At 36.2% G+C, this 19,902-nt stretch overlaps 1 protein-coding gene across 2 annotated transcripts in view; it reads right to left on the reverse strand.

The window, feature by feature from the left end:
* Nucleotides 1–19,902, reverse strand: part of LOC106074722 (uncharacterized) — an 82,790-nt gene that overhangs the window by 14,402 nt on the left and 48,486 nt on the right. For both annotated transcript variants that reach the window (XM_056034828.1, XM_056034829.1), the window contains exons 3-6: nt 13,675–13,749; nt 13,462–13,561; nt 1,565–1,711; nt 522–706 (exon numbers count right to left, since the gene is read on the reverse strand). In XM_056034828.1, coding sequence (XP_055890803.1) covers nt 522–706; nt 1,565–1,711; nt 13,462–13,561; nt 13,675–13,749 — 507 coding nt within the window. The remainder of the gene's footprint in view (nt 1–521; nt 707–1,564; nt 1,712–13,461; nt 13,562–13,674; nt 13,750–19,902) is intronic.

Here is a 19,902-nt window from a genome sequence, read left to right on the forward strand (position 1 = left end):
ACGAATTTAGCCTCAAGAACATCATTTATGTTGACTCGTACTGGTTTTTCAAACTAGCAGTCCTAGGAGCTCCCGTAAATAATTTAGAAATGTTAGACTATTTAGTTAAAGAGAGTTGTGTGCATGTTGGTCAATGATGTGTGACACAAATTTATTAAATTATTAATTCATTGAAAACAGTTTAAACAACTACAATTAAAAACAAAAGAAAGAAACGTTGGACCACTTAGACATTCTGTCATTGTAATTTGATCGAACATTCTTCTCTAAGACATTGAGACGCTGTTTTCTACTATACAATCTATTACTAAGCCCTTTTAAAGTTTAACAAACTTAGAACACATTAAAAAAAATATGTATAGGTCAAAAACATCCCCTTCCTCCCCCCCCCCCCCCATATTAATCAATTTCTTAATTTTTAAAAATTAATACTTTGTAGGCTATCAACACAACTGACCTAATACTTTGTAGGCTATCAACACAACTGACCTAATACTTTGTAGGCTATCAACACAACTGACCTAATACTTTGTAGGCTATTTTAAACCTCTTCCCATCGTCCTCGTGAGTGCTTGCCACACAATGGCGGATTTTCAAGTTACCAGAAATGGACGTGTATTGGTCACTCTCGTTTGCAGAGAAATAGTCCTTGTGGGTCACTTTGTTGTAAGGAGGGTCTACCTCATATACGTGTATGTGGTCACACCTGGGGGACACAAAAGTAGACAATTATTGATGGTAAAATGTCAACATAATGTTGGTTCTGATTTTTAAAATCCCGTTGACTTTCTTTAAACAAACAAAAAAAGTAATAGAAAGAAAAGGAAAGAAAATGATATCAAGAAAGAGAGTCAAAAGAAAAGTAAGAAAATGAAAAGAGGACGTTCTGGACAGGTTTTGAAATAAATAGACGAAATAAACAATGTCAAGGACTCCATAGTGAAAGATCACCGCTGCCAACTAAAAAAACAACAATTTGTGTTACAAGAAAAAGAGCTTGATCTTGATCTTGATCTGATAAATATACATAGACTTCTAGGATTCATTCAACTACTTCACGTGTCTCTACGCGCTTCCTTTACTCTCTACACCGGAGACACCAAATCATGTGCTATTGATGAACTCGTCTCTATGTATGAAAATCTTGTATGTGTAACAGAATATTTGTTTCGCTTGCTTACAGTTTAAAAACTTTTGATGATCAGGTCATCAACAAGAACCCGAACAAGAAGTGATAGTGATACTAACAAGGATCATTAGCTCCTCCCCCCTCACACACATACACACTCATACAATTAATGCCATTTCCACAGTGCACAAATACACACAGACACACACATTTAACTAAAAAATATTACTATGCTGGGTCACAATTACCCGGGAGGAAAAGGACATTCAATTGTATAGGCCTCCTCTATTTTCCTTTCTATTTTGCCAAAACTATATTTTATGTGTCCCAAATCCTACGAGCTTCTAAAGGATTTCATCCAATCATCTGATACCAAAAGTTAGCCTAGATGGCACCGCCATATACAGTATTCAATCATATAATTCCAAAAGTTACCCCAGGTGACACCAGTCCTTGTTGTGGCTCCGGTGCCTGTGTGGCGTACACGGGGTGAAGGTCAGCTCCAGGAACTCCAGTTGTAGTTTGCAGGTGCTACACACCTGGATGTGGACCTGACACCACAGGCCTGTCTTGCCCCCAGTGCTGAAAGATGACAACAAATGCATCAACAACTGACATACACAAGGGGGAGTAACTTATTGCAAGCACAAGGGAAATAATGTAGTACAGATATAATGGACATAATTGAGTACACACAATTTATCTTTTCTTTCTTAAATTAAACTGAAAAGTAAAGATCAAATATTATAAATATGTAAGTATAGCTAGTAAGGTGTAACGAATCAAATAATTAAATGTACAATTATAACTCGCACTCTTTAGTTTTCAACTCTCTTGATGGCGTTTATAATTTGTGGGACTGAGTCAAGTTAAAATCTCTAAATGAACAAAAGCAGAGTAAGTATATTGTTGGTTAAACAGGTCCTAATAACTGTAGAGTCTATGATCATTTGATGACCCTGAAGGAGGCATTATAAGGCTTGACCAGTGCTATAGACTAGCTCCCCTTTAGTCTCAAATGTGTGTTCCGCGGCATACACAAGAAATCTCAGGAGAAAGTACAATTAAAGACTACATTTTTGTTTAAAATCTTATCAACTAATTACAGTCATTGCTTAGGAAAAACAATAATAAACAAAACAATTACTAGCAACAAATATAATAATAATCGCACCTTGGTGAATTTTAGCTGTAACAAACATAAACTAATAGAATACTGCGACACTAGGTTAATAACAGCTTTCCATATGCTGGAAACTCTTAAATCTTTATAAGTGTCCTTCAGGCATAGAATGCGTTGACAAGGGAGTCAGTGAATTATTATGGTTTTGCATTGCATCCATTAGACCATTTAAAATGCAGATTTGTTTTCAAAGTAAGACTTTTTGTTCATGGGAAATCTGCTAATTAAATGATAATGTCTGCAATTCTGTGTCTGAGTAAATTGTAAGTGTTGTTTTTGTTGAGTAAAATACTCTCAAATATTATGAGACTAGACTATGTAGTATGTATATTGTAAACATGTGGTTCAAATGATGGCGCAGATCAGTTTTGTAACGTAATCATGGTATCTTCGTATAGCTTCCCTTAACCAATCAATTGGCTGGAGCTATCGTTATAACACCACTAACAATAATGAGACTAGAACAAAACACAAATCCTATAATCGTGTCACGTTGCAGGGGCCGATAATTCAATTTCTTCTCACACCTTGCTTATATCCCTTGTGTTGTTTTCCTCGGCACGCCCGTTTTAACCCCAGGGGCTAACTACTCTTGGAAAAAAAAAAGTTAATCCAAGGGAAGTAAGAGAATCCATTAAAAAAAAAAAAAAAACTTAGGAGAGAGGGGGAAGAGATTGGTTAGTTCCGTTGCGTGTTAATTATCGTTTAAAAACGAGACTCGGAAACTATGCACGTATTTTTTTTTTCAAGAGGTCAGGCTAATTATATGGTTGAGAGACAAGGTCGTTTGAATAAAAAAAAAAAAAGAACAGCAAACTTGTGAAACCATTTATTTATTGTTGAATGTCTTAAGGAAGTGTTGAGAGGTTGGTCATGCAGAACTAGTCAATGGAGACTGAATGTGACCTAGGGGCAATGTTCGCTGTGGTAGGTTGGTCAGTCCATGGGTCGAATGGATTTCCCTCTAACAAAGAACTGGTGTAACAACAGACGATCTTACATTCAATTGTTCTCAAAAGTTGTTTTTAAAATTATGCCCATTTGTACTTAGTTTTTGTTAGACTTAAACATAGACCTAAACACATCAGAGATGTATAATAGATATTGATGGCTAATAGATGTGGATTTAATACCAATACATGTTTATTAAATAACAATAAATGTGAATATTAAAACTAATAGATCTTGACGTGTTTAAGGAAGGACAGGAGGGCCCCCTCTGTCTCGTGATATCCATAAGAGAGGGGCCCTCACAATAGAGATACAAATTTCAAAAATCTGCATTTCGAGGGTTCAGAAATTTTTGTGATTTTTTTTTATTCTACCTTTTTTTCACATTTTGACCAACCTTGTTTAAATCTGAATGTTAATGACACTGTTGTGGTTCAGAAGTGTCCGCCTGCTCGTAATGTGTAAATGAAGTTCTGGATTTACGACTAGTTACGACAGTGCGTCACCCAGGGCCTTATCCTCCACAAACTCAAAAATGTACATTTTTTTGGGACTAAAATATTAAAAGTAATTTTTTTTTTTAAAGAAGGAAAATGAGATTTAATTGACAAGTGCTCCTTGTCTTTCTTCTAAAGTATGGTCACCTCTTAGATATAAGTAGTTTTATTATTGAGGGGATTTGTGTTGAAGCTTTCCAAAACATAGTGCTACGGTCTCCATACAGCCCTGGGGCTCCGCTTACTTACATTTGGCCCTGCTAATAGATCTGTAGATTTATTAACTAATAGATCTGTAGATTTATTAACTAATAGATCTGTAGATTTATTAACTAATAGATCTGTAGATTTATTAACTAATAGATCTGTAGATTTATTAACTAATAGATCTGTAGATTTATTAACTAATAGATATTATAGATTTATTAACTAATAGATCTGTAGATTTATTAACTAATAGATCTGTAGATTTATTAACTAATAGATATGTAGATTTATTAACTAATAGATATGTAGATTTATTAACTAATAGATCTGTAGATTTATTAACTAATAGATCTGTAGATTTATTAACTAATAGATATGTAGATTTATTAACTAATAGATCTGTAGATTTATTAACTAATAGATGTAGATTTATTAACTAATAGTTCTGTAGATTTATTAACTAATAGATATGTACATTTATTAACTAATAGATCTGTAGATTTATTAACTAATAGGTGTAGATTTATTAACTAATAGGTGTAGATTGATTAACTAACAAATGTAGAGCTAATAACTGATAAATGTAGAATGGATAACTAATAAAATTACTATTTGTACTTCATAGCTTATAAAATTAGCTTTGATAATTTGTAGTTATAGGCTTGACAATTAATGACAATATTGATCAAAATCTTTACCAATAAAAAATAAATGAAATAAAACTACAGTTCTTTCCAGCTTATTACTTTTGATTAGCGTCAAAGGCTAAATACAGTAGGAAAGTGCTGGGCATCTAAATGGGAGCACTTCTTACACCAGTTAATGAACAATGTAAGAAGGAGACGAGGAGTGAATAGTAACAATTAAGCCTCGATAAGTGCAGAGTTTGGTGGAAATGTGCTAACGCCATCTAGCGGTCAGTAGTAACTTGTGCGGACAGAGCTACGGAGACATAACATAGATACCACTAACTGAGCCTTATCAGACGCTTTCTTGACATCTGTTCATCATACAGTCGGGCACGTTTGTGAGACCCAAAGAAAAGCAAGCACAGAAAACAGACAGTTAAAAGCGAGTTCTGATAAACACCCCTGAGATAACGCCTTTTTTCTATAAGGGGTGACAAAATATGTAGGTCATAACTGGGTCTGAAAAGTCACGTGAAATGCCTTGCACTTTCTAAATCTTCAGACTCTAGACTCTTAGGACAATCTTATTAAATACAGAGATATAAGCTTACAATCGTGAGGATGCTTCCATGATATATGCTTTCCTTACTATGCAGTCAGTTAAAATGATATTGTAGGCGGCCTGTAGGTCTACTCAACTTCAATCACGAAGGAGGAGCTTTTTATTTTGATTTTTCAGAACAAACTCTAGTTCTAGTGATCCACCCAGGCAGGTAAAAAGGCAGGTTTCAATATGTTCAGAAAGAATATCAGAATGAAATACTATCAAAGGCAAATGACAGAGAATAATGGAGAAAGAAGGCTGACAGATCTTGTGTGGTGCTCCAACGGTTCAGCAGACCAGGGGGTAGGTGAAAAACAAGGTGAAGTTAGACGCGAACCTGGCCTAACTAATGTCATGTAATGATTATCTAACTGATCTAATTGTTTTGTAAAGAGTCAATCTCTTATTCAAAGCCTCAAGAAAAAAACATTTCCTTAAAAAAAATCCCTTTAGTTGTATGTACTGCGTGAGAGTTGCAATAGGCACCTTATGGTTCACATGATAATATGAGAAACTACTTATTAAATATTGTTTTAAATTATGTTCCTTTTAAATGTATATTGAATAGATTTTTTTTCTCCTTAAAAACAAGAGAAAACTTTTTTTTAATTTGTAAATGCAGTATTTAGTATGACAGAACTTACTTAACTTAGCAATAAATTTGTAAATAATTTTTTTTTTTGACAAAAAATATAAAGTCATAGTAAATAGTCATCTCCCTTATTAAATTACCTCCCGTGTTTGTTACTATTAATAGTGAATTGTTGTAAAAATGGGGATTTTTAAGAAAAAAAAATGCTTGCATAGTTGATCTTAAAAAATAAATTTTTCGCTTTCAGAAAAAAAGTAACCTTGCAAGGTCTAAAATATCATGATGTCGGATTTTCAATATCTTCTAGTTTACGATATCTAAACGGGACGGACGGGCGGACGAACAGACGGACGGACGACGGACAGACACACAGACCACACAAAACTAATAGCGTCTATTCCATTTTCGGGGGTCCGCTAAAAAAAAGGAAATTTTAGAATTTGCAAAAGAAAATCACTAATTTCTTTGTTTTAAGAGAGAATTTAAGCACAATATGTTTGCGACCTATATTTACAAAGCTAATATCAACTCACTATGTCTGTCTTTCTGTCTGTCTGTAAAAATACACGAATCAATTAAAATTTAACCAATAAGTCAATTAATTACTGGTTATTAATTATTTTATTTTATATTAACAAGGGAAATTAATCCTGCATTATTCCCATTATTCCTAGTTTTACACCTTATTTCTCCCCACCCCTAGTCTTAGATAAAATTTTAACAAATAAAATAATTATTTACTTTACCTAACGAAACATGAATAAAAAAAAAAACTAACTAATTAGCCAATTTATTATTGGTAGTTAATTAAAGTGTTTGATTTCGAAAAGGGAAAAAAATTCTACACTTTCGAGATATATGTTTGTGAATATGTGGAGTTCTACCCCTTTAAGAAGTTGTATTTTTTTATTATTTTGCTTGTTACTAAGAGATTGGGGGGAAACAAAGTATTAAGACTTTAGGTCAAGATTGCATTCTGTCTTTACAAAATGAGATGTTCATGATATAAATGTCTGACTTTCTTGTAAGCTTCAGTGTCATATAAAGCAATCAGTGTAGTGGTGTTCTTTTTAGTAAACATTGAATGTGAACCAAAACTATTGAAACGAATATGTTGCAAAAAAAAAAAAGGATCTTATGAAGATGTTGTTAACCTTGCCGTCATGTAACATCGTGTAACATCATGTAGTATCGTGTAACATCTTGTAGTATCGTGTAACATCATGTAGTATCGTGTAACATCATGTAGTATCGTGTAACATCATGTAGTATCGTGTAACATCATTCAACATCGTATAACTTCATGTTACATCGTATAACATTATATAGCATCGTTTAACATCATGTAACATATAGTAACCATTTGCAATTGTCGTGTAGAGTTGTGAGATAGCACTTGGGACCCTAAGGTCAGCAAAGCGAACAAGAGCTCCCTTTCACCGGCCTGAATGAACAGTGCACACCTGGCATACACCGTCCTGTCTGACGGGGGTGAGACTCGGGTTTAAACTTGAAGTTTAGTTTTGCATTCCGTTCCAGTGACACGGACAATCCGGACTCGAGGTCCCGCGTACTACCAGGCTAACCATGCGGGGCACAACTTTTTATGTAACGGCCCCTTGAGGGACCGCCGCTGGACGTTGACAGACGTGGAAGCTCTGTTACATCCCCGCAAAGTGCAATGAAGAGACTCTCGTACCTTCCTAGTCACTCCCGAGGGAGCTTTGTTTCGATACCCTTTTGCGTCCCCTCTCACCACAGTTTCCACCCCGGCGCCACGATGAGGCAGACATCGTGAAACATCGTGAAACATCTGAAAATCTATCAAGACGGATGAGCATCAAGTCTCAGGACAGCACTCACAATCAACAACTCACCCAGACCGTGCAGAATTTCTGATTTATATGCAGATACAATGATCCAACTTGAGAAATCAAATATATATCGAAATGTCCAAAATAATTTTGAACTGAAATGAGTGCGATGGGGGTGAGTCGGAATAAGAGGGGGAAATGTCTTCTGAAATGTTTGTGAAATGTCTGTTTTATGTCAGTAGTGTCAACACATAGTTAGTTCCGCCACGTTGTTGAACTGTCTCAACAGAGAAGAAGGGCTAGATGTCATTTATCAATCATCTAGGCCAGTGCGCTTGTGGTCTGTATGTTTCTGTTTATGGTGTATAATACAATATGTTCGCCTTGGTTATAAAATTTTGTTAGATTATAGTAAGATAGAGTAAAGTAAAAAAAAAGTAAAGTTTCTCTTTTCAGACCATGCGTTCTATAGGGCAGATGTGGATAAGGTCATGTGTTTCTTTGGCCAACGTTTTTACGAGCATGGTGTCATGTGGCCAGCACAACGACCAACCGCTTTTACTTTCCTCAACTGGAGTCAGGTACCTATTAGAGTTGGGTGGGGCGCCCTAAAAATCCCGAAATTCAAAATCTCAGTCTTCACCGAGATTCGAATCCAGGAACTCCAGGTTCGGAAGCCATGCGCTAACCATTCATAACAATAACAAAATAACTACATTATTCATTTCAGACTTTTGTGTATACATTATTGCATCAAGTTTATTCTTATAAAGGTTTATAGAAATTCCTACAGACATCTAGATCTAGATCAGTGATTCCCAAAGTGGTCCATATGGACCCCCAGGGGTCTACGACGACCTCCAGGGGGTCCACGGAAGTTAAAAAAGAAATTGGGGGTCTATGAGATGCTTTTGGGGGTCTACGCTAATGGATTCCATTTAAAACCATTACACAATTATAGTCACCGGGCTATGCCTGCAATCGCAGATTTTTTATTGTTTCGTTGACGAATGCACTGCTAATTTTTTTTTTTTTTTTAACATTTACTAATTCTGACCTAAGAGAAAGACAGAGTGGATATAATTAGATTTGAATAAATAAAATGTCAATAAGACTTAATAATATTGTTTTTATTGTAGAAAAAGGATTGTGGTAAGTGATTACCAGCTGTTTGAGTCTGATGGTAGAGATAGTGATTATTTAGTTCAACTGGAGAGTGGATTGAAACTAAATGTGGCATTTGAAGGTTATTGAGCTCTGTAGAGTAAACCTATTCAAGACTTCAAGATTCTATTTAAAAAAATGTTAATAGTAATAATATAGTATAATAATCTGTATTATCCGTGAGAAAATTTGTTTTACAATTGTGCCTTACACATTACAATACATTATAAGAGCAAACAATTTGTAGGATATTGCACAAACTATACATTCGTACAACAGTTTCTCTTTAGCATTACATGTAAAATTTACAACTTAAAGGTTCATTTTTTTAAATCATGAAACAGAGGTGGTTGTTTTTTGCTTAAAATCTGTATAGCTTACCTATCAATGTTGTTTTTTCCTTGACTAATTGTCCAAGTGTGCGCTTTGTTTTGGTACAACATTGAACGTTACTATCTTATAAAGTATATTTTATTTGTTTATGTTCAGATTGCCATACATGGCAGTGATGTTGAAACTTAAAATAATGCAGACGTTAGCATGGTAAAACATTGATGCTTATCCTATTAGGACTATTTTTCACTATAATAAAAGAAATATTTTTTATGATGTTATTAGTTTTATTTTATGTGCATTGATTTCTTAGAATGAATAATACGATGCTATACATCTGCTCTCATGGATGGGATAGTTATTTCCTGACAACTGCAGAACCTCACTTTTATTTTCTTTTATTTTCAACACACAAGATACTTTATTTGTACGCCTACCTTAGCTAATTCTTTAACTTTCAATCCTGGTGAAATCGTCTTGTGCGAATCGAAAGTTTTTATTTTAATAACTTTTTAAAATATCCTAATTATGTCTACAGGTAACTGATATTTAACATGGCCGAATCTAGAAAGAAATGTAGACAGTATAATATTGAATATTTGAAATTTGGCTTCATTCCTTCCTCATCCAGCAAGCTATTACCTATGTGCCTTTTATGTAACAAAATTTTGTGTAATGACGCCATCAAACCATCTAAACTGGAGAATCATCTGAAACGATGCCACCCAGATAAAATCGATAAAGACTTGAAGTATTTCCAAACACTTAAAGATAGATCTCAGAATAGACCTACAGTGGACAAAATGTTCACTTCGACATCACAAAGAGAAGATGATGGTTTACGAGCATCTTACAATATTTCTTTACTGATAGCAAAATCCGGAAAACCTCACACTGTAGGTGAAAAATTGATTTTGCCTGCCGTTGCAGAAGTCTTACAAACTGTTTTACACAAGCCTGCTTCTGATATCATTAAAAGAATTCCTTTAAGTAACAACACAGTTCAAAGACGAATAGATGAAATGAGTTATGACACTGAAAACTTCTTGTGTAAATATTTGCAAACCACATGCTTCTCTATACAGCTGGACGGGTCAACCTTGCCTAGTAATGAAGCATTATTATTGGCATATTTTCGTTTTATTATGGATCAAGAAATCCACGAAGAACTTCTATTTGCAAAAACTTTGGCCATTGAGACAAAAGGCGAATCAATACTGAAAGTTTTGAAGGACTACTTTAAAGAAAAAGAGATCCCTTTAGGAAATAGAATATCAGTAGCAACAGATGGAGCATCGAGGATTTGTGAGCCTTTTAAAAGAAAATGTACCCGGCGTGTTAGCAATACACTGCGTTATCCATAGACAACATTTAGTTGCTAAAAATCTCAGTGTCAGATTGCATGAATCTCTTCAGTTTGTCATTACTGCTGTTAATCGAATCCGAGCCAACGCTTTGAATACTCGATTATTTGCTCAATTGTGTGAAGAAAATTACGAGAACTTTCACCAACTGCTCCTTCACACTGAAGTTCGATGGTTGTCGAAAGGCTTATGATGGCTAGATTTTTTTCTCTTTTTGACACTGTTTCAGAGTTCTTGCATGATAAAGATTCAATTTTAAAACAAAATTTAAGCGGAAATCGGACATTGCCAATTTGACAGACTTATTTCAGAAATTTAATGAAGTTAACTTGCAGCAACAAGGGGATAACCTGAATTAGATCAAAACAAAGTCCATAATCTTGCAAGAATAAAATTAATGAAGCAAAACATTGGTCCTGGCGAATTTTCCCAATTTCCAAATTTAGAACACACAAAATGTCAGGAGGAGGACATTTCCATTTATGTGCATTTGAATTCCCTATATTCTGATTTTAAAATTAGATTTGAGGATATTCTGAATATGGTAATACCTCAGTGGATTATCGATCCATATGTTGATATTATAGAAGAGGATGATGTAGCATTGCAAGAAGAACTTCTAGGAATAAGTACTAATGAAGAACTGAAAGTACAATTTAAAAAAGGATATCAGCTCTTTTGGCTTCCAAAAGAAATACCCGATACGTATCCCATATTATGGAATATCATCAGAAAGTTTCTAATTGCTTTTCCATCTTCTTATCTTGTAGAAGGAGGGTTCAGCACTGTTACCAATCGTCTACTAAATAAAAGAAACAAACTGGACATCACTAACTGAGGAGATTGAAGATTAAGCCTAACGAAATGGAAGCCCAACATTGATATGTTAGTATCAAAGCATCAGGCCCATCCTTCCCACTGATGTGCTTTGTACTATTTTTTTTTTTGCTTCATACTTTCATGTAAAACTTATTAAATTTTATTTTGCTTCGTTTTAATTTGTATATATACCAATTAACATGTGCTTCATTATACTTTGTTTTACTTTTATTCACATAAATACAGTTTAAAAACAGTTTTAAAAAATTGAGTTGTTACATTTACAAAATTAAAATAATAGTTAAGCAGGGGGTCTACCGAAAACCGGAAAACATGTTAGGGGGTCTACGAGACAAAAAAGTTTGGGAACCACTGATCTAGATGCTGAAATTTCGAGGCCACTTAAGTTACTTCGCATTAAGAATACCTGAGGCTCATATAAAGTGACCTTCCTTGTCGATATGTCACACCGCTTGAGGCGTTGTTGCTCACTTTGAGAGAGCAGACAAAGGTCAAGGTTACAAGTGCCTGAGTGAACAATTGAGTGAAGGATTGGAGTGATTAGTAAATGGATTGAGCAGGAATGTCAACATGCGAAAGCGTGAGTGATTATAGTGAATAAGTCGTAAGGGAGAGTAAATGATTATAATGAATGAGTGAAAGAAAAGTGTGTGTGTGTGTGTGTGAGAGAGAGAGAAAGAGAGAGAGAGAGAGAGTAATTACAGTGAATGGGTGGTGTGGATGATTAATATGAGACGGATTGAGAGTGTGAGTGACAGAATTGACCAGGGTGAGAAAGCGGGAGCTGCTAAGTGGCTGAGTGTGTAGATTGACAGAATGAGTACATTAGTGATTAGTACATTAGTGACTGAAGAATGTAATTTGGATTTGAAAGAATACTTGAGCCATGTTGTCTTTTAATTGATCCAATCAATTCAAAGACAACTGCATGCAGTCTTTTCAGGATATTTCGGAAATCTGGAGCTTACAACACTTTAAAAAAAACTGGGAATGCACCACGCGAAGAATGTTGGACTAATTAAATCTTTTTTTTTTTTAAAAACTGAACACTAATAATAACAAGCTAATTTAGACTTTGTGAATTTATTTTTATTTTATTTTGAAACGTTTTAATGGACCCTCGGAAACATGGCTACGACTTGTCCAGAAGGGAGGTAAATGCTCTTCGTTTGGCTTCGTCTACTTCCGGGCTCTCCCCCACAGCAATTAGACTATGTTTGTGCCACAAGATGGAGAGCCGACCAGGGGACGTAATTTTGTTTCTCCATCTGCTGCTTGTCTAGCCTCTTTACCTACATCAAGATAAGATTAACTCCCTTGTCCGACCTCCTTCCGCGAAAACTAGAATCTTTCATGTTGACATTCTTTTTACCTACATCAGTTGTGGCCCTTGGTCCCTAGTGTCTAGTGTTGAGCAGAAAACAAAACTAAAAAACAAAAACCTAGAAAAAAAAACTCATGTGTTCGGAAAGCGTCTTTCAGTTTGAGGACCTCATTAAATAAAAGCGCGGGTCATTACAGAAGTAAAGACGTCTGCCAGAAATTTCCTTTTTGCAGACGTAAAGCAAGATCAAGGTCAAGTCGATTTTTTTTTCTCTTCAATACTGGTGCCAAAACGTTATAACGAAAGTGAACTCGTTTCCATGACGACGTGTGGTCAACAACGTGAAGGTCGTGAAAGTCATGTCCAAGAAATCATTTACTCTTCAATGCCATTTAGTATTGATTTATTGGGACACACACAAGTAGGGATTCGAATCAGAGACTGTCAGATCAGTAGACAAGATCCAAAATATCGGATAAGTTATAGACTAGCGACAAGATCCAGAATATCGGATAAGTTGTAGAATAGAGACAAGATCCAGAATATCGGATAAGTTATAGAATAGCGGACAATGCCTGGATTAGCGGACAAGGCCTAAAATAGCAGAAAAGTCTAGAATAGTGGACAAGGCATAGAAAAGCAAACAAGGCTTAGAACAAAAGGCCTAGTGAGGGGCGGGGTAGGGGCCACGATGGGGGGCGCCAATAAATTAACTTGCTCATTATGCCTCCCCTTAGAACTGATATTATGAATTCACTTTGGAGTGTCTGAAATTCTGCATTGCTGCATCAATGTCCTGAAACAAATGTTCTGAAAGGTCTGTAATTTACCTGTAGTTTCCAGGGTAGCTACCAGAGACGATGAAGCCATGGTCACCTTTCTCAGCATGAAGAACCTCATTGCCTTTCTCTCGTGAACAATGGACAGTACCTAATGGAAGATCAAAGGTCAAGCACATTAGGAGGTACAGACCAATTCAGGAATGTCCACTAGTGATTCTTAGGAAATAAGTTGATTCAAGACCGACACTAATGAGCACTGACCTTTGTCTATTCCTGTTTCGAATGTCCGTGTCCGTACGAACAGCAGCATCGCCACAGCAAATGACCAACTCAGACCTATAAATAGACCGAATTTACACAGCTGAGGTAAATTAGCTTTCAAAAAATGTAAATTAACTCTTTGATAAAAACTAGAACTATCAAATACAAACTCTATCAAACTCTTAAAATAACAATTCAGAATAGCTCTCAAAACAGGTGTCATATAAACTGTGAAATAAACTACTAGGAGAATAATTTTAGTTTGTAAATTTATATAAATACAAAATGGGACAAAGAAATAAAAGCAATACTAATAAACATAACAAATTTTAGTACATTTCTAGCCGCCCTCAAAGGCGGAATGTCACAATTGGTTTTGTCTGTTTGTCCGTGTGTCTGCCTGTCATTCATGTTTAAATCTCAAAAACTTCAACTACAAGAGAAAAACCGATTTCTCCCTAGCGTGGTAGAACAAGGTGCAAAGGACATTCTCTTCTAGAGCAAGACGTTTTGTGCAATGTTAAGTTGAGATGATCTCAAAACAACGACTAGAGGAGCTCCTCGGCAGGTGGTAACTCTCAAAATGTAGCCTCGCTCTCAAATTTAATATTTACATTTTCCTAGCTCAAACTCTCTGCAAGACTAGGATTTACAGACGTCCGCAATAAAGCGGACATTCTCTCATTTTTAGGGTCGTGTCCTCCGTCGGCAGACATTAGCCTAAAGTTGTAATCTGTTGTTTACTGCATTTGAATATTAGATGCATACACTACATTTGAATGTTTTTTTTTTTTTAAATTCTCTTAAATCTTTTGGTTTCAACACACTCCTAAATAGCAAACAATCTTCTTGATGAGCAACTGTTTGTTTAGTCCGAGATGTTTACAAAGAAAACTAGAGACTCCCCAAAATGTTGTGCTAGAAACGTTTGAATAGTTTTCTCTGAGTAGTCAGGGCAATAGTCTACAATCTGAAAATGTCAGCTTCCAAGCTCATGTTTGTGCCAGTAATGAACCACTACATGAAAGTCACTACTGCTGAGAACTAGGATAGTTAATATAGTAGTTGTAGGATACATAATATGGTGTTTGTATGATACTTAATATAGTGATTGTATAATACTTAGTATAGGGATTTATGATACTTAACATAGTAGTTATATGATACCTTATGTAGTGGTTGTATGATACTTAAAATAGGGGTTGTATGGCACTTAATATAGTGGTTGTATGATACTTAATATAGTGGTTGTATGATACTTAATATAGTGGTTGTATGATACTTAATATAGTAGTTGTATGGCACTTACTATAGTAGTTCTATAACCTCTGATCTAACTCATCAAGGAAGTTGTAAGCCTAGTTTTGAAGGTTTACTTTAATCTTCTTTTTGTCCCCTCTTTGTAAAGCTTGTCCTCCGTTCTCTCCTCCTTTGTAAGTTTTCTGTCCTCCTTTGTAAGGCTTGTCCTCCTTTCTCTCCCCCTTTGTAAGGCTTGTCCCCCTTTGTAAGGCTTATCCTCATTTCTCTCCTCCTTTGTAAGGCTTGTCCTCCTTTCTCTCCGCCTTTGTAAGGCTTGTCCTCCTTTCTCTCCTCCTTTGTAAGTTTTCTGTCCTTCTTTGTAAGGCTTGTCCTCCTTTCTCTCCCCCTTTATAAGTTTTCTGTCCTCCTTTGCAAGGCTTGTGCTCCTTTCTCTCCTCCTTTGTAAGTTTTCTGTCCTCCTTTGCAAGGCTTGTCCTCCTTTCTCTCCTCCTTTGCAAGGCTTGTGCTCCTTTCTGTCCTCCTTTGTAAGGCTTGTCCTCCTTTCTCTCCTCCTTTGTAAGGCTTGTCCTCCTCTCTCTCCTCATTTGCAAGGATTGTCCTCCATTCTCTCCTCCTTTGTAAGGCTTGTCCTCCTTTCTCTCCTCCTTTGTAAGGCTTGTCCTCCTGTCTCTCCTCCTTTGTAAGGCTTGTCCTCCTTTCTCTCCTCCTTTGTAAGGCTTGTCCTCCTTTCTCTCCTCCTTTGTAAGGCTTGTCCTCCTTTCTCTCCCCCTTTGTAAGGCTTGTCCTTCTTTCTCTCCTCCTTTGTAAGGCTTGTCCTTCTTTCTCTCCTCCTTTGTAAGGCTTGTCCTCCTTTCTGTCCTCCTTTGTAAGGATTGTCCTCCTTTCTCTCCTCCTTTGTAAGTTTTCTGTCCTTCTTTGTAAGGCTTGTCCTTCTTTCTCTCCTCCTTTGTAAGTTTTCTGTCCTTCATTGTAAGGCTTGTCCTCCTTTCTCTACCCCTTTGTAAGGCTTGTCCTTCTCTCTCTCCCCCTTTGTAAGGCTTGTCCTCCTTTTTCTCCCCCTTTGTAAGGCTTGTCCTCCTTTCTCTCCCCCTTTGTAAGTCTTGTCCTTCTTTCTTTCCCCTTTCTAAGGTTTGTCCTCCTTTCTGTCCTCCTTTGTAAGTTTTCTGTCCTCCTTTGTAAGGCTTGTCCTTCTTTCTCTCCTCCTTTGTAAGTTTTCTGTCCTCCTATGTAAGGCTTGTCCTCCTTTCTCTCCTCCTTTGTAAGGCTTGTCCTCCTTTCTCTCTTCTTTTGTAGTTTTCTGTCCTCCTTTGTAAGGCTTGTCCTCCTTTCTGTCCTCCTTTGTAAGGCTTGTCCTCCTTTCTCTCCTCCTTTATAAGTTTTCTGTCCTCCTTTGCAAGGCTTGTCCTCCTTTCTCTCCTTCTTTGCAAGGCTTGTCCTCCTTTCTGTCCTCCTTTGCAAGGCTTCTGCTCCTTTCTCTCCTTCTTTATAAGTTTTCTGTCCTCCTTTGTAAGGCTTGTGCTCCTTTCTCTCCTTCTTTATAAGTTTTCTGTCCTCCTTTGCAAGGCTTGTGCTCCTTTCTCTCCTCCTTTGTAAGTTTTCTGTCCTCCTTTGCAAGGCTTGTGCTCCTTTCTCTCCTCCTTTGTAAGTTTTCTGTCCTCCTTTGTAAGGCTTGTGCTCCTTTCTCTCCTCCTTTGTAAGTTTTCTGTTCTCCTTTGCAAGGCTTGTGCTCCTTTCTCTCCTCCTTTGTAAGTTTTCTGTTCTCCTTTGTAAGGCTTGTGCTCCTTTCTCTCCTCCTTTGTAAGTTTTCTGTTCTCCTTTGTAAGGCTTGTCTTCCTTTCTCTCCTCCTTTGTAAGGCTTGTGCTCCTTTCTCTCCTCCTTTGTAAGTTTTCTGTCCTCCTTTGCAAGTTTTCTGTCCTCCTTTGCAAGGCTTGTGCTCCTTTCTCTCCTCCTTTGTAAGTTTTCTGTTCTCCTTTGTAAGGCTTGTGCTCCTTTCTCTCCTCCTTTGTAAGTTTTCTGTCCTCCTTTGCAAGGCTTGTGCTCCTTTCTCTCCTCCTTTGTAAGTTTTCTGTTCTCCTTTGTAAGGCTTGTGCTCCTTTCTCTCCTTCTTTATAAGTTTTCTGTCCTCCTTTGCAAGGCTTGTGCTCCTTTCTCTCCTCCTTTGTAAGTTTTCTGTCCTCCTTTGCAAGGCTTGTCCTCCTTTCTCTCCTCCTTTGCAAGGCTTGTGCTCCTTTCTCTCCTCCTTTGTAAGTTTTCTGTCCTCCTTTGTAAGGCTTGTCCTCCTTTCTCTCCTCCTTTGCAAGGCTTGTCCTTTTTTTCTGTTCTCCTTTGTAAGACTCTTCTCTGTTATCCTATGGGTGTGCATGAATCTGGAAACCCTAAGCAAAAGGACAGGAATCGAATTCAAGAACCATCGCCTACCATACAGCCGTGTATCTAATCATAAGAGATATTTACTTGAATGATCCGAGAGAGTTGAGTTGGAGTTAATGCAGGTACATATTAAATAGTCCACATTTCCTCGCTGTGCTAGAAACAGGTGAAGACAAGTGGAATGTAATACTTTCCAAAGTGTTTCTAGTATCGTGTTATAAACTTTTAATTCCATTCTCTTCGCATTTTGCATACGTTTGAATGAATTTAACAAGCTATGAACATAGTTCTAATGATAGCACCTTTTCTATTAATATAATGCATGTACACTCTGAGTCTGTGATGTAATTTTCAGATAGTAAATTTGCTATTTATTAAGAGTTTTAAAAACCACAGAAAAAAAAATTAGACTAGGGAGTGTAGCCTGCACTAATTGTATACATTTATCTATCAAGTAAACGCCTAGAATTAGACTGACCTAGAACTACGCTTAACTTTGTAGTACCGGCGTGCGTAGAGATTTTCTAAATATTTAGGTGTGCTGGGTATGACGTTTCACCACAAAATAATTTAATGGTTTTAACAAATAACAAAAAAATATTTTCTTCATTCTTTTGTCCAATGTATCACAAAATATTACTATTCAAAATTCAATTCAACTTTTCAAGGTAAAATTAATTTAAATTGGGCTAAAGGACTAGAAAATCTTTATCTTGGACAGATTAAGTCTTCGGGTATTTCCGCATGTAAGCACTGTTCATTAAAAAGTTTAATAAATCATCAGACTTTAAGTAACATTGTGCGCACCGTCAGTTCTAGATCTATAGGTCTATCATTAGAATGGACCTCTTTCACCAATCGTAAATAAACACATTTAGCCACGTCATAATATTGATAAAACAATGAAAAATACGTATCACGTGACAGCCACTATGGATTACATAATTTGAATAGAAGATATATGGCTAAATGTTGTTTGTTTACGATTGGTGAATGAGGTCCATTACATATACTCTGAGTAGATTTATATATAAGTTGAACCAGGATTTATATCTTTTTTTGAAATTATTCCGTTTTTTTTTTAAATCTGTCATTCATTAGTGATTAAGAGTAAATTATACGCGCTTACGAAACAGTCATCAGCATCATGATAGACGAACTTTTTTTTTTAGTATTTTTAATATTTTATGTTTTCAGCATTAGTGGTATTTGAGCACTGTAGTCAAAGCATAACTAAGAGCTAAACAATTCTTTGTCATTGACATTTTAGTTTTTTATTCTTGTTCTTTGTTGTGTCAGTTACGGACAAAAAAGGAAACTAATTGCGTCATATCCCAAACTGATTACGTCATATCTAAAACTGATTATTTTCTATCCCACATTAATTACGGCCTATACTCAAACTGCTATCGTACAAATGTTTTGCTGTAATCATGGATTATTTTTTGTAGTGCCCAATTGTAAAACAAATTTCCTCACGGACAATAAAGATTATTTTTGTTATTATTATCATTATTATTATTATTATCATTATTATTATTAGTAGTAGTATTATTACTATTATTATTATTATTATTATTATTATTATTATTATTGCTACTACGCCCTAGCCCAACTAGTTGCAGTACGGCAGAGGATGGAGGCGAGGGGTCCATGGTGATGACAGTTCGAAGTGAATACCCCACGAGCAGGCTGACTTCGTTTGAATCTTGAAGACACATCATGTTCTGTGATAAGGAACCTTGGGCGTGAGATGAAGTGCGTTAAAAGTTGGAGCTCTCTCCAGGCGCGAAGAAAACCTGCGGCCACTTGGAACAATGTCTCCAAGTTATCAGTATAGAAGTAGAGTCACTCTAAAGGTTTCTCTGTTGTTGTATCTTTTGAAGCAAAGGGATTCTGTGACAACGTGGTTACACCGTGTGACCGTCCATTGACAATGCAACACAAACTGACATCTTTCGTCTGCTTATGAGCGAGTCTGTATGATTAATGAAGTCATGACAAGATTGAATTCAAACAACAGCCGAACATTTTCACACTTTACCTGCCAATCATGTCCTCATTATGCCAGAAATCTGCTATCTATCTATCTATCTATCTATCTATCTATCTATCTATCTATCTATCTATCTATCTATCTATCTATCTATCATCTTCACAGTATAATTATCTATTGATCCTAGCCAAGTCACCACTAGACACTAGTGTACACCATAACAAAACTTGTCTAAGAATGGCGCGTGTGCATGTAAAATAAAGGTTATTTTCAATAACGCTATTAGTTAGTGAGATGGAGATGTGACAGGCAGACTGCAAAATGCGATAGTGACTTTCATTTCGAGAGACACTAAAAAAAGACAAAGAAATATCTTTAAATACTTTTGGAATAGTCAATATATAAAGATATCAACAAAAATAAAAAAATAAGAAACAGAATTTGTTGAGGAATCTTTAAATGTCAGAGTCTGGAATTCTCCAACGTGAAAGTGTGTCTTTGGTGTGAGGAACATAGCATTTTAATTGACACTCTAAGTACAGTGTCTGAAGGATGTCATTGACAGGCGACTTGGAAGAAGTACTCTGCACTCGGTCTCAGC

The sequence above is a fragment of the Biomphalaria glabrata genome, chromosome 7 (genome assembly GCF_947242115.1).
Source record: "Biomphalaria glabrata chromosome 7, xgBioGlab47.1, whole genome shotgun sequence".
Classification (NCBI taxonomy): Eukaryota; Metazoa; Mollusca; class Gastropoda; family Planorbidae; genus Biomphalaria; species Biomphalaria glabrata.